Source organism: Drosophila willistoni (genome assembly GCF_018902025.1).
Source record: "Drosophila willistoni isolate 14030-0811.24 chromosome 2L unlocalized genomic scaffold, UCI_dwil_1.1 Seg196, whole genome shotgun sequence".
NCBI lineage: Eukaryota > Metazoa > Arthropoda > Insecta > Diptera > Drosophilidae > Drosophila > Drosophila willistoni.
The window spans coordinates 915568-930286 of record NW_025814048.1 but is presented as its reverse complement, the minus strand read 5'-3'; the positions used below and the strand labels follow the sequence as shown (position 1 = coordinate 930286).

At 39.3% G+C, this 14719-nt stretch overlaps 1 protein-coding gene and 1 long non-coding RNA gene across 4 annotated transcripts in view; both read right to left on the bottom strand.

Annotated features, from left to right (window-relative positions):
• Positions 1–1274: 1274 nt before the first annotated feature.
• Positions 1275–8520, bottom strand: LOC6639778 (7SK snRNA methylphosphate capping enzyme bin3). Its single transcript, XM_023181839.2, has 7 exons — positions 8085–8520; positions 7303–7988; positions 5222–6737; positions 4002–4200; positions 2791–3926; positions 2581–2727; positions 1275–2508 (listed from the first exon to the last, which is right to left on the bottom strand). The coding sequence occupies exons 1-7, from the start codon at positions 8226–8228 to the stop codon at positions 1681–1683; spliced, it is 4656 nt and encodes a 1551-aa protein (XP_023037607.1). The 5' UTR covers positions 8229–8520; the 3' UTR covers positions 1275–1680.
• Positions 8521–8528: 8 nt separating this feature from the next.
• The window catches only part of LOC111519814, a 47504-nt gene continuing 41313 nt past the window's right edge, over positions 8529–14719 (bottom strand). For all 3 annotated transcript variants that reach the window (XR_002724489.2, XR_006953958.1, XR_006953959.1), the window contains exon 3: positions 8529–8713. This is a non-coding gene — a long non-coding RNA (uncharacterized LOC111519814). The remainder of the gene's footprint in view (positions 8714–14719) is intronic.

Genomic DNA, 14719 nt, shown 5'->3' with positions numbered 1-14719 from the left:
AATGTTCAGCTGAAAAACCCTTTGACATTAGTTGTTGAAGCGTAATCTGATTCAATTAGTAGATCCAATGTATTAGATAATAATAATAGCTTAATGATGTCCATTAGTTTAAATTTTTATATAATGAGTAATTTAAGTCTGTCACTGAATTTATGTAATAAACTTTACGCACACGAAATGGACAAAATGATTAAAATAAACTAAGGGTAATATTTGCTTTAAGAATTTCTTAAGTGATTTCAAGACCAACTATTCAATCTCAAGTTGATTAATACTTTGTCACAAGACAATGAATGAAAATCGATCACCGATATATACATTTAAGAAGATAACACTGAAATACTAATGATAGTCCACGATAACTATCAAGGTTGAAACAATAGCTGTTAGTCCATATATGGAACTAGATGCGATCTTATCGGATGCATACACAACTTACTTTTCCGTTTATAATTTGAACAAAATAAATGCATTAAATCATATTTGCTTCATATAATATTTTATTTATTTTCTATATGTATGTATATATACATATACATATATATTTTTGAGAATTTTTATAAATCTTCTTTCATTTTCTCAGAAAAAAAGGATGTTTTGTTCCATTAAAATGTTTCAAAAACATAGCAATAAACTAATTTGTTTTACTGTTTAACTCTGTATGTTTGTTTGTATGCATGTTGGTGTGTGTGTGTGTGTGTGTGTGAGTGGTATTTGTTAATAATATAAACGACTTATAATAATATTGAAGTGAGGGAGTGGGGTAAGGAGAGTGTGTGTGGGATGAGGTAAAATATGATTAAGGTAACGGAGGAAAACAAGAAACATTTCTTGCTTTTACATTATAATGTTTAGTTAGTTTTGTTATTATTATGCTAAGACTGCTTCTATAATATATATATATATATAAACTCGATTAGACTACAAAATGTATTTCAATTTGTAAGCATAAGTATATAAGTGTATATACTTGGATTCATTTATAAATCAATTAATATTAATATAAATTGTTTTCTGTTCTTTTCTCTTACTTCTTTCGTATTTGTTATGCTCGAAATTTTGAATTTTGTTTTTTATACATCTACACATACATACATACATAACACATACATATAAATATGCAAGTATGTATGTATATTTATATATATTTTATTTCTTTGTCCCTTGCAGCGTTTGCCAAAAACTTTAATCAAAAATAGTTGACTTTTTGTTTGTTTTCTTTGTTTTTCATATTCAATTCATCATCATTTTTGTTTTAAAGCTACAGCTTGTTGTGTGTGTGTGAGTGTGTGGTGTGTGTGTATTGCTTAAATAGTTACACGTTTAACTTAAGTTTATAAATTTAACTGCCAACAAGTAAAAACGAAAAATGTAATATAAAGCATTTTTTTTTAGCAAAAAACATTCTTGGCTAAGAACTACATATATATAGAGATATATCTAGATATATAATTATATGTGTGTATATGCAACTTCCTTTCTTGTATTACTATATATAAAAATATATATATCTATATATATATATAATATGTATTTATGTATGTAATTATCATATAGAAAAATCATAAGCGTTTCGTTTACGTTTACATCTTTTTTTTGTTTTTTAAATTTGCATTTTCTTTTTTCTGTTTGTTTTTTCTTGTTTTTTTTTTTTTGACACTTTGTCTCCACGGATTTTGTTTAGGCATCCGAAAGATCACAGTCAACACCAGCTCCTCCAGCGACGCCGCCGCCGCCGCTGCTGCTGCCAGCAGCCAATGTCTTTTGCTCGTCATCCATCAAAGCATCGACATATTCCCCAGTGGCCTCATGGTGATTCACCTGCGGCGATGAGGAGCTCTCACCGCAGTTGGTTGCATAAACATGTCGCCGGCTACTACTTGGCAATTGATTCGAATCATCTGTATCCGCATCTCGTATCGAGTTGAAAGCATTACACGCATTTGCATTCGGCGAGCAGGTATCATCATTGGGTGGATAGACATGACGATGATAGCTACCGCCCCCACTTCCGCCGCCCCCAATGCTGCCATCTCCATCGAGTTCCGCGTCGCGTACACTACCAAAAACAGGAGTGTGCGACGAACTCTTCCTTAGCGATGCCGGTGGCGACCACACGGTCTGATATAGAGGCGACGCAAACACATACATATGATTTAGATATTCCATGTCATAGCTGGGCTGATACGAGTCCGTCTCGAGGGGATTGTAGGTGGGCTGATACATTGGCGTTTGCCTGCAGCTAGCCGAACCCGAAGCACTGCCCGCATAATGTGGCGTATCGTAGTTTTGTGAACGTGTCGAACTGCTCAAATGCATCAACTGATGGTGGCCATGCCCACCATGGTGACTGCTACTAGCACCCCCGCTGCTGCCGCCTCCACCGCCCATGCGACCGTGTACTGGCAATGTTGCATAGATGCCACGATATGCCTCGTATGGAGTCTGCGGATAATAGGCATCACTCCAACGTACATGATTTGGTGTATAATCACCTTTGGCATAGAGCTGCAAGAGAAAGATAAGAAAGGAGTTAATTATGCATCGGTGGAAAGAGTGAAAGCTTTGTGTTTGCATTACCTGTATGGGCCTACAGAATCCTTTGTTCATATGGCGTGGCACGCCCATTGTATAACTATGACTGAAACCCACCTCGGAGCTGAGTAAGTATTCATGAAATTTATTGGGAAAGAATTCAATTTGCTTGTAGTTATTGTAGATTTCCGGCTGCAAAAAGAAAAGGAATAAGGTTACAAGGAGATCAAGGAGTTCGACAATGTTAAAACTTACAGTTAAATTCTTCTTTTTCTTGTAGCTTGCCCAATTCTGAGCCTCCAAGATGAGTTTGCCACCAGGACGCAATTGATTGAACATGCGTTTAAAGGCCAATTTAAGGCCAGCATCACCAAAATTCAAATGTATCCATTTGGTGACCGACAAGCATAGAATGAGATCATATTGTTGGGTATCATTCGCCATCAAGGATTCATCCTTGAGCACATAGTTCGTGTAGCGGAAGAAGACATTTTGCGGGAATTGATTTTTTGTACTACTCGAAGAAGCATTGCACGGAGATTTCTCGGAAGTTGGCAAATTTGGCATACCACCGTAGGTAAGTGGAAATGAGATGGGAAAGAATTCATGTGGCTTGACAAGGAGGGCGTCCAATTTCTCCTGTTGATGATCATGATGATGATGATGATGATGATGCTGATGATGATTTTGTTGGAGTAATTGCTGCTGTTGGTGCTGCTGCTGCTGTGCTTTGCGTCGTTTCCTCGCTCGCCTCGTTTTCTTGTGCGTCTGTCCTGAAGTTGAGCTTTCCTCAATGGGCTCAGTTTTCTCAATGGCCATCGGCTGTTGTGGCATCTGCAGTTCCGTCTTAATGTCCTGAAGCAATCGCTTCTCCTCCTTGGGTATGCGCACAAATATGGAAAGATTACGACGAGCTCGTGCCACCAACTCACGATCAATATCTATGCCCAGTATAGTTTTGGGTGCCAAATGCCTTGCTACCGTGATGGTCATGTGTCCCACATTGCAGCCAATATCTAGGATATCCTTGTTCTGGAACAGTTCGGGATGACGTTGAAAGACCTGAAGCCGTACATCTCTAAACTCATTGAGCTGCCGGAAATCCACATAACGATCAAAGTTGCCATAACGATATTTAAGACCATCCGCTCGAAATTTAGGCAACTTATTCTGAGGCTGGATCAGGGTTGACGACGGTTCGAGCATAATGCCAACTATGGCCTGTTCCTGCGTATCCTGAGCCGCCTCACTGTTGGTCGTGCTAATGGCATCAGCGGCCACCAAGGAGTCCTGTTCACCAGCTGTTTGTGATGTAGCCGCCGATATTGTGCTCAATGGACTGCCCAGACCGTGTTCCGACAATTCTGGGGTATCATCACGAGGAATTTCAACTAAAACAACACAAAAGACAATAATAAATATAGTAATAAGTCCCAAATTAATCCAAAGAGGTCGTGGAAACCTACCATCTATCAGGGGCAATGCCTTGGGTGGCAATTCATCAATGGGGCTGGGCAATTCGGTTTCACTGAAGGATGTTGAACGTCTCGTATTGGGTTTCCGTGCTCCCGTTGGCTGCAATTGACGTGGTGGTCGTTTCCAAGCACCTGGTTGTGGTACCACTGGACTAACAATTTTATCCATGGCATCATGACGATGGAATTTCTATAAAAGCAAAGCCAAAAATAACAAAATTTAGAGTTGGGTTTGCAAAAAAGAAGTTACCGTGCAATTTTTAACTCTTCCAATCGATATTTAACTAAGTATTCCCTTTAAAACTAAGCCAGGTATATCGGATTGAAATAAATGTCTATATATCTTTAAACATGAAGGAAGAGAATGACCCTCACCATGCTAACCAATTTTATTCTACTGTTTTAGGCCAAAATGTTGCCTTTGTTAGAGTATCCACAGCGTAAAATTTAAATTATAATGGCTCATCTTGGGAGGCGGACAAAAGCGCAAAATTTTAAGCACAAGATAATAAGCTTAGTTAAGTCTTAAATAATGAGAATTTCCATTCTATGGTTAAGATTTCATTAAATTAAATGCTTGGTATATACCGAGTATATACTTGTATATGTATTTATGTATCTAGACATATCATAAAATTTGGCTTGACTTCACTTTATAATTCCATTAGTTTTTGGTATATTGTCATAATTTGGATTAAAATCGTTGGGGCTGCCCTCAAGGGGCTTTTGCTCTCTTTCTCTCTCTAGATGCTTTTCCGATATTTACTGCCCCTGACCCTCTAACCTCAATTCCTGGGGTCTGAGGAGAGTAAGAGGAGAATGAAGCAAAACAAAATCACAACAATAAGCGCACACGGACAAGAGTAAAAAAAAAAGAAGAGAGGACAACAACAACAACAACAACAATAAGAACAACAAAATTTGCAAGGCAAACAAAAAGGCAAAAGCAAAAGAAGAAAAGCATAACCAAAAGCAATCAAAACAAAGCCAGCGATTGACTTGCTGCCAAACCACAATGCCCTTAAAGCCAGTCGTTCCCCAACCGTCTCACCGTCCCTACAACTACCTCTAGGTCACTCCCCCACCGCGACTCCCTCTTCCTATCCTGAGCTATGCTGCTTGGCTATCCATATTTTAAAGCTCTCTCCAAACATTCTCTTCCCCCAAATCCCATTCTCAGCCATTTCGTTCCATTTTCATTTCGTACTCACCTTGCTTTTGAGCGAATTGTTGCTCTCGCTAATTTTGCGTTTTCTGCCTCCGCCGCCGCTTGATCCACCAGCGCTACCTACGCTGGCAGCGCTGCTTGTACCAAAGCTAAGACCCGTGCCGCCAACGCCATAGCACGTGCTGCCCAAATCCAGACGCAAGTCCCGACTTGCCAAAGCCCGCCTTTCGGCCAGCGTTGAAGCCACCGCCAAGGTGGCTGCTGAAGTTGATGCCGAGCTGACTTCGCCAGAGAGCAGGCGCTCAGTAGTTGAGGGAGATTGCTGCTGCTGCTGCTGTTCCTGCTGCTGTTGTTCAAGTTGATGCTGCTGCTGCTCCGTCAGTTGTTCATCGTCAACGATGGCCTCAACTGTGGCAGATGCGTCGGCAGCGATGGCCACATGTTGCTGCTGCTGCTGTTGTTGATGTTGCTGTTGCTGTTGCTGCTGCTGCTGCTGCTGCGGTGACAACATTAACGAAGTGACTTCCTCAGCGGCCGGCAATGTGATGCTCGTTATGTTGCATTCCATCTGTTCCAATGACGACGATGTTAAAGACGACTGAGTGCCAGCCAAAGCTTCGGTTTGTAGTTGCGTTGGCGGCATTTCGGCTGTTGCCGCTGCTTGGGGAGAACGGACATGCGCCTGTTGTTGTACCATTTCCAATGTTTCAGCTGCCGATGCCGCCTCACTCAGCAAGAGAGCAGCAGCATTTGTTGCCGCCGGTGCTGTTCCGGCTGCCGCTGCCACTGGAGCCACAGGCGAAGCTGCCGATGATGATGCAGTTCCTGGTCCTCCGCCCGTTCCGCCCGCCGTAGCAATGGCCTCATCAAGTGAAATTGAAAGCGTTTCACCACTTCCCTCGCCCATATCATCGCCCGCATGGGACGTATTATTGGAATCGTAACGTCGTCGTTTGCGATTCTTGCGCGGTCGATGCTGCCGATGATGTGGCTGGTTGCTTGGTTGCTGCAACTTCAGGTGACTGCCCCGGGTCATCACACCGCCCCGCTTCATGGGCGACGTCAACTGTTTCTCGTACTCCATCGAATCGACGGGATCCAACAAATGCAACGGATCGTGTATATTGGGCGGTATAATGACCTCCACTTTCGGTGGTGTCGTTATCGGCGATTGCCGTGGCGTTGTGGCCGGCGTATTATTGCTCGACGATGCATTCGATGTATTCTCATGTTGCAACGAATTGAGATTTAACGGATCCGATATATTGCCACCCAGCAGAAACTTTGTAGGTGGCACAATAACCTCTTTGCGCAATCTTTTCTCGGGTAAAAAGAATTTCGAACGACCACAACAATAATGCACCGCATTAGCAGCAGCTGCTGCCGCTGCCACACTGCCCGATATGCTGCTATTGCCGCTCAATGAGCTGGTATCCTTATTGCTCTGTGTATCCTTGCCAACGCCTCCGATGGCACCGCTGTTGCCATTACATCCCGTCACCAGGCAGCACGTGTGATTAGCATTGTTCCCAGCACACAACACATGATTATGATGTCCCCTGAGGTATGAACGAGAAGAGTGAGTAAAAATAATCAATTTAGTTTCAACTTGAATATATTGATAACAAGGTTTGCTTCCACTATGTGTTTATATGTATATTAATTCTCCTCGAACACTAACTAGCTGCTGGGTTGAAGTTTAATCGTTTAGTTCTTTATACTTGTAATACATTTTATTAAATTGTTATTAGATAGAAAACTAAATGGTGTTCTAAATAAGCATATACTAGAGATGGGTTGAACGGATACATTCAGAACTTTGGTTACTCTGAGTTTCAGGCTTCATTCAACCATATCTAACTAATATATCAAATTTTTAGTGTCGTTATTAAGGCCAATTTGAATCATAATGGTTAATTTCTGTTATTCCAATGGATAGAACTAGTTTTTATAGCTACTACTCTAAATAAAAATTTAATATGAAACACATTAAGACTACTCGAAAGAATTTATATTGTCGTCATTAAATCAATAAATCAAAAGGATTACGTTTTAGAACCGATTTCATCTCTGAGCTATAGACAAGTTGTTGCTCCTAGATGGTAGTTCTTCTGCTTCACTCACCTATGTGCCAGCATTTTTTTGTACAGTTGCTGCTGTGCCTTCAGTCCGTGTTTGTCCAATGGGCCAATGGGCAAACCATTGCCAACTCCTCCTCCTCCGCTGGCTGTTGTATTCTGTGCCAATCTTGTATTGTGATGATGATGATGATGACTGCCACCTCCACCGCCGCCGCCGCCACCGCCACCACCCATGTTGCCTCCAGCAGTAGGGACTCCGCCACCGCCCACTGTTGACCCACTCCCGCTTCCATGATGGGAGCTGCCACCACTGCCACCGTGATGTGTGCCACCCCCCACACCAATGCCGTGACTATGAGTATGTCCGACAATTTGTGTTTTAATATTCTGAATATTTTCCAAATCGGCCTTATGGGCAGCTGCTGCAGCCGACATTGCCGCCATGGCTGTTGGCAGGACGACCAAGGTGGAACCTCCAGTTGATCCCGTTGCATTAATCGAACTGCCGCTGCCGCCGCCGCTGCTGTTCTGGTTGTTGCCATTGGCATTCGTTTGTGAACCAGCACTGATTCCTCCTCCCCCTCCTCCTCCTCCTCCTCCACCACTTGTTGTATTATGTTTGCCTCCGGTTTTGTTATTATGTTGACGTTTGCTCCATGTCTTGTTATTATATTTATTTTTCGGTCCATGTTGTTGTTGTGGGGCACGAAATTGATGATGTTGCTGCTGCTGCTGCTGCTGCTGCTGTTGTTGTTGCTGCTGCTGCTGTTGCTGTATAGCTGCAATTGCTGTTTCTGTTACTACTGCTGCTGCCAATTTGGCCACTTTGGAGCCAGTTGGCGGCGGTGTTGGCGATTTTGATTTCGATTTGGAGTGATGACGTTCATATCTCAAAGTTGGCGTCATATTGCCTGAGGAAGATCTTGTAATGCGACAATCACCGGGACTGCCTCGCAAATTTTTATCCATGGCAATACCAAAATAAATAAATGAATTGTTTTTTTTTTAAAAATTCATTAATTATTAACCGAGTTCTTTAATGAGTTGTTTTTTTGTTTGTATCATTCACTTAATTTTTTCAGTTTTTTAATCTCTTTTGCACTTTTTTTCACATTTTGGGGGCGTGTCTCATGGAAAACCGACATGAAACATTTTATTATAAATTTTCACTAATGTAAAAGAGTCAACGCTCTTTGACTTCATTTTTCTCGAGTGATTTTGATATTTTATTTAACTTTAACTGTCTTTAAAAAGTTAATTTCACACACATTTTGAGTTGCTTTTAATTTGTTTCAATTTTTCAGGTCTTTTTCACTTCATTTTGCTAGATTTGGGGATGATGCAGCATTATTGCCGAGAGTGGAAGTCACAGATGCATTATCCACATTCAAAATTGCTATAAATCATTCCACAGAAAATATCACGTGTTTATGTCATTTCCCACCAGGAGGTAACTGCAAATAAAGAAAGAGAGAATGGAAGAGAGTTAGTTAAAACACAATAAAGTTAATTAGTCTTCTTCATGTGATGCAATTTAATTAGTGTCAAAACTCAATAACTCAATGGCAAAAAAAATCTTTAAATGAACCCAAAAATTCACCATTAGTCTGCCTTCAGTCCTCCTCCTCCTCCTGCTGGTCGTCGTCTCTTGCTACCGTTCATTTCCCTCCCCAGACGCACTTGAAGAGCATTTTGCATTCATTATTTGCATAGCCAGGCAAAGCAAGAGGAGGACGAACAGAAAGACAGACGGACGGACGATTGGGTGGAGGTTGAGCACAACGACACAAACGAGCTTTGAAAAATTGAGCACAGACGATGTTTCGCCCAAGCCAACCCTCCCGGACAACGCCCCTCCTCATCGGATTCTGCCTCCCTGTGCTCATGTCTAGTCTGTGCATTAATATTTACATGGCAAATTGTGGCTGTGGCAAACTAACTGAGTGAGTGAGTGCTCCTTCATCTTCTTCTTCTCATTCTCCTACTTTTCCGCTGCTGCCTACCTTATCCATTTCGTGGCGGTTTTTGTGGATTGCAAACTAACAACCAGAGCGCAGCACAGCAACAACAACAATGCAGGGACGAACTACTTCTAAGCTTCCAAACAACCAACCAGCCAACCAGCCAACGAACCAACCAACCACCCATCTCATCTCGCCCGCTTCTCTTTAACCCAAAAAAGAAGAGGAAATCAAAAAAAAAAAAAACTAAAAGCTAAAGTTACGCTAAGCATAAAGCTTCTGATACCCTTACAAGAAATGTGTGTCTTAAGCAATCAATTCTGTAAAAATCTTCATTATTCGATACATTATTGATACTCAAATGTTGTTTCTACTAACTTTATTATGTGATGGACGGATCTAGAAAATATATACATATGTATATATATATATTAGAGGAGGTCCAATCAAAAAATAAAGTTTTTTATCTTTTAAATATTTCTAATTTTTGATGTTGGCAAAAATATCACGACCATTTGAAAGATTCACTGCTTAAGTGGAATGAAACGCGGAAAAAGACGAATATTTTAGAAATACCTTGAAATGACCCTTCCCCTTCATCAAAATGCAAAATACCCATCAAAAGTAAGAGTATTTTAAAAAGTAAAGAAATTCCGCACAGTCGAAAGCAGATTTTCGTGCAAATGCAAAAAGCAAATGCAGCAGCCCAGAAAGTAAAAGAAACACACAAACAGAGAATTGGAGGAAAAAAAAATAAAGGACCAAAAAAAAAACCTATTTCTATAGTTGCAATTGTTGTAGCAAACTGGAAGCGAGAACCTGCGATGGGAAGATAATAGAAAAGAGGAAGGAGGAAAGCTGGCATTCAGACAGGCAGATGAAACCGGAACATAAGTCACTGAAAAACCAAGTCTCGGCATATTTTTTCACAAGTATTATCTGTATATGTATGTGTACGTGTATTTTTGTATGCATACCAAAACAGATTTAAGTATGTATAGATATCTGCGCATGTATATATTTTGCAATTTGAAATACTTGTAGAGTGGTTTAAATTTGCAATTTGATAGAACAGAAATGTTTTCGAAATAGTTATTTCAGCCAACACTCTGGCTTTGAAGCATTAGAGAAAGAAGATTTACTGCATGAGGGGAGAAGAGGGAGGAAAAAACAACATAGAAAATAGAAAAAACTTCACAATCTAAATTTGCTTTAGATCTCTACGTAATTTCAAGAGTGGAAAAATCATGATAAGTGATTCTTGAAAGAGAAAAACTAAGCCAAATTTTACTAAAATGAATCAAAAATACAGCAGTGGCCATCAATTTAAGACATTTTAGTGATATCTGTTTTTAATATCATATACTTATATACTTTATAAATGGATTAAAATTTAACATAACATAATTTGACAAACTGTTTAAATTCCTGCACTGCCAATAGCAAAATGTGTTATGGAAATAATCTGTGGCATGGAAACAAAGCAAATGGATAATGGGTAGCAGGCCTCTGTTGTCTCATACAGAAATGGCGTAAATATTAACTACAAAATGCAAATAACAATCAACAGTAGTTGTAAATAGCTAAATGTTGACCCATAAAAGCGGGCAGAATAATCGTCGGGTGAATGTAAATATAAATACATACAGACATATACATAAGTATATTTACAGGCTCTCCTGTTGGGATTGGCTCGGCTCATTCATATTTAAAGCCTTGTTCTGTTCTGTTCTGGCAGTTGGCAAAATCCAAATGGAAGTAACATGAAATGTATGTTGAGCGGCTCGGCATGGCGCTTATTGTAATCATCATCATCAACATCATTATCATCATTATCCTCTGTAAATCCCCATAATGCCATGACATTAAATTAGCCATCTCTCTTACTCACTCTTTTAGCCAATCGTGTACCTATTTCTATATATCTATATCCTATAACCATAGCTATCTGTAGGTGTTAAGCTGTGCTTAATAATGACGTACATACAAACACATTACATATGCAGGTCGATCCAGCTGCTCATATTGTCCTGTCCCGCATGGCGTTCTCCTATGCCATCCCTGCTTCTCCCACTTCTCTCCATTCTCAACTAACCTGGCCAACAACAGGCAAATAGACAAATGTTTTGCTATTTGTTTTTGCTCATGTTCCATTCCTTCACCCACACTCACACTCACTCACACTCACACCCACTCACATGTCTCCTATATCTGTTCTGCTATGTGTCCGTGTGTGTGTGTGTGTGTGTCTGTGTCTTTATTTAGCGTCAAATTTGCTGCACTCCCAAAGGACTCAATTTCACATTAAAAACACCTGTGATCTGTGTGGGCGCCCTTGTTATTGTCAGCGAGAACTCCCGCCTACATTAAAATGTGGCGAAAATTTCTCTTTCTCTTTTTCTTCCCTTCTCAAATAGCTTTAAGCTTTGACCTGAAGCTCTTCCATAACCTAATGAACTAATTTTATTTACATGCATATTTAAACACACAATGTCGCCAAAAAAGAAATCACAGTTTTTTTATTCCATTTGCTTCTCTTTTTTTTGACTGAAAATATTTACACAATTATTAAAATTGACAATTTCCGCTAGACGCGACCAGCAACGAGAACTAAGACTGAAACAATCACTGTGACACGACCACGGAAAATCTACTGAAACTTGTTTTTAAGTCCTCGTCAGTCGACCTCTCAAAGGTTCCTTTTTCAATTGTTTTTGCTTTGTTGTTGCTTCTGGCCCACATTTCGGTCAGGTCCTTCCGCCTTTGGCTTTTGCCACGATGAACGGCAACAACAACAACAACATGCCGCATATTTAAATTTTAATTAAAATTTCCTTCTCGGCTCGCTCTCACTCACTCACACACTTACATACGCACGCAAACACCACACATACCAGCTCAATCTCTCTCGTAATTCGTGTAGCCGCCGCGCGTTCTCATTTCGCGCGCGCGCGCCTAAAAATATGCAAATAAATTTCTTTTTTTTGCGGAGTTCTTTTGCCACCGTTGGGAGGAAAGGCAAAAGGAGGAACACAAACCGACGACAGCATCAACATGGGGGATCTTTTCCCAATTCCTGATAGCTTGGCTGCCATTGAGGTTAGTTAAAAGCTATGCATATATATATCAGTTCAAAAGATATAGCTATATACATACATACATAGAAATGCAAATCTACAAGGATTTCTTCAATCACAAGAAAATTTCTTAAAGGATTAAAACCAATTTCCAATTGTTTTCTTCTTTAGAAATAAAAATATCAAACAATTTCGAGAAAATAATCTACCCTTTGACATTTGACTTTTCTTATGAAATTGAAACAAACATTGAAAAAGGTTTATGTGTCCGTAAAATTTATCTTTAGGTCAACAAATTATTTTGAAATAAACGATTTTATTCTTGCAATAACTAAACTATTGGCCAAATTTCCACAAATAAACGTGTTTTTATCACCTCTTTTGAATACAGAGTGTGTATATATAGCCATGAATAGCTTCATTTCCACCTGATGCGGTATTTGAGTGTTGGCCTTATACCCCGCATTTTATCCATGGAGAAATATGGGGTATATTAGGCCTAACATAAGAGTAATACTGATTTAAGAAGAATCATAAAATTAAGTTTAAACTAAATCAAATTATTTCTCGAGAGATGGACAGAAAAGTATAAATTTTCTAAACACCAATTGTATAAGAGAAAGTTAATTCAATTAGAAGGTGAATTAGTGCTGACTTCCTGTTTAATAGCAAGGTAACTCGAAAGTCGAACATTATGCAAGGAATAACTGTCATTTTTTTGTCGCTTTGAAAATCATTTTCAGAGATTTCAATTTGATTTCCATTCAACCCCAAAAATCGACCGACTGCCCTCTATGGCGGTGCGAACTGAGCACCAATTGCCAGTCTCCGCGTCATTCCAATCTCACTCCCTCACCCTCGCACATAAAATCATCAATTTTGTCGCCTCGCTATGCAATTTTCATGTGCACTATAAATTTTAACGAATTCATTTGTTTGTGAAACGTGTGCAGACATATATGCAGACACAGGCGGACGGATGGACGGATGGAGGGATGGCACGGACGTAGAGGCACGGGCGCTTAAAAATCCAACAACAGCAAAAACAACAACACCATTAGCAACATCGAGTTCTTGTGCTGCTGTTGTTGTTGTTGACACAATTGAGCGTAATATTTATGATGCCATTGGGTGTTTTTTTTCTTATTTGCTTTGCTTTGCTATGCTTTGTTTTTCTGCTGTTTTTTTTTTTCACTAGTCAAAAATTTTGTATTTACACAAAATTTGCCATGTTGTCTATTTGTTGTTATTGCGCCTGCCACACACCAAAAAAAAAAAAATAATAATAATAACAAATAAAAGCAAAAGAAATGACACATATGCTAAGGCACTAGCAACGACTTTAAAGTACCCCACAAATTTAAAGGCATTTAAAGACTCAAAGATTTTGCATAAAAATTTATGATTTTATGCTAAATGGAATCTGATTTAAGTATATTTTTCCTATTTTTAAAGAAGTGGGTTTTGGGAGAGGAATAAAGGTAACAAATAAAGATGTTGAGAGTTCTCCAAGTCCAAGCAATAACACCAATTCAAAGCTAAAACAATTTGGGAATTACAAAATGAAACTAATGGAAAACAACTTGAATTCAGTTTGCCTTATGATTCCATAGTATAAACTTATTATAAGGAAATAATATTACGCATACGCCGGGTTGGCTTGACTATTAATTATACTTGACAAATTTCTGTGTGTGCACATATATGCTACACAACTTTAACATTATGTTACAGGGTAGAAGAATAAACAATTTTCAAGAATATTGTGTGTTAAACATATTTCTAGATTCTTTTATTTTGTTTTGGGTATGGAATGGAGTAGTAATTTTTATATATTTTTCACGAAAAGTATTTGAAAACACACACAAACACACAGTTAACATTCACATTCATACATATGAATGTATTTATGTACATAGGAGAGGTAATGAAAGCCTTTTCTATGTTTTCTTTTCTGGTTATTTTCCCTACTTATTTTTCCACTTATTTGGCTTTTCACAATTCATATGAATGAGTTTGTTGAGCCCTCTACCAACCTCTATCTCCCCCTTTAGTAAGTAAGTACCTTAGGAATCAGACGGAAAGACACGGCGGTGAGGAAGGGAAAATGGAACGGAAACGAACGAGAATAAATTGGGTGCCATGTTTTTCATGTTTCACCCATTTTCATTTTCAATTTGACCTTCACAGAGCGAGAGACACAGATATAGCGACGAAAAGCGGAAGGAAGCAAGAGATAGGACGGCGAATGTGAAAAGCAAATAAGATTTGATTTGTTGAGGAATTTTGAATGACTCAGTAGAGGATACAAATTGTGGTGAGGGCGGTGAAGCAGAGAGTTGAATGGCATTTGTGAAACGTTGTAAACGATCTGAATGAATCTGAAAATGATTCTAGCAAATACACTCGTAATTATAAACAC

Excerpts from the sequence above, each read along its gene's own strand:
- LOC6639778 (XM_023181839.2), bottom strand. The coding sequence starts at position 8,228 with ATGGATAAAAATTTGCGAGGCAGTCCCGGTGATTGTCGCATTACAAGA. Across the intron at positions 7,989-8,084 it reads CGCCGCCAACTGGCTCCAAA|CAGCAGCAACATCATCAATT; the intron begins GTGGCCAAATTG and ends CAGCAGCAGCAG. Across the intron at positions 3,927-4,001 it reads GGCATTGCCCCTGATAGATG|TTGAAATTCCTCGTGATGAT; the intron begins GTAGGTTTCCAC and ends GTGTTGTTTTAG.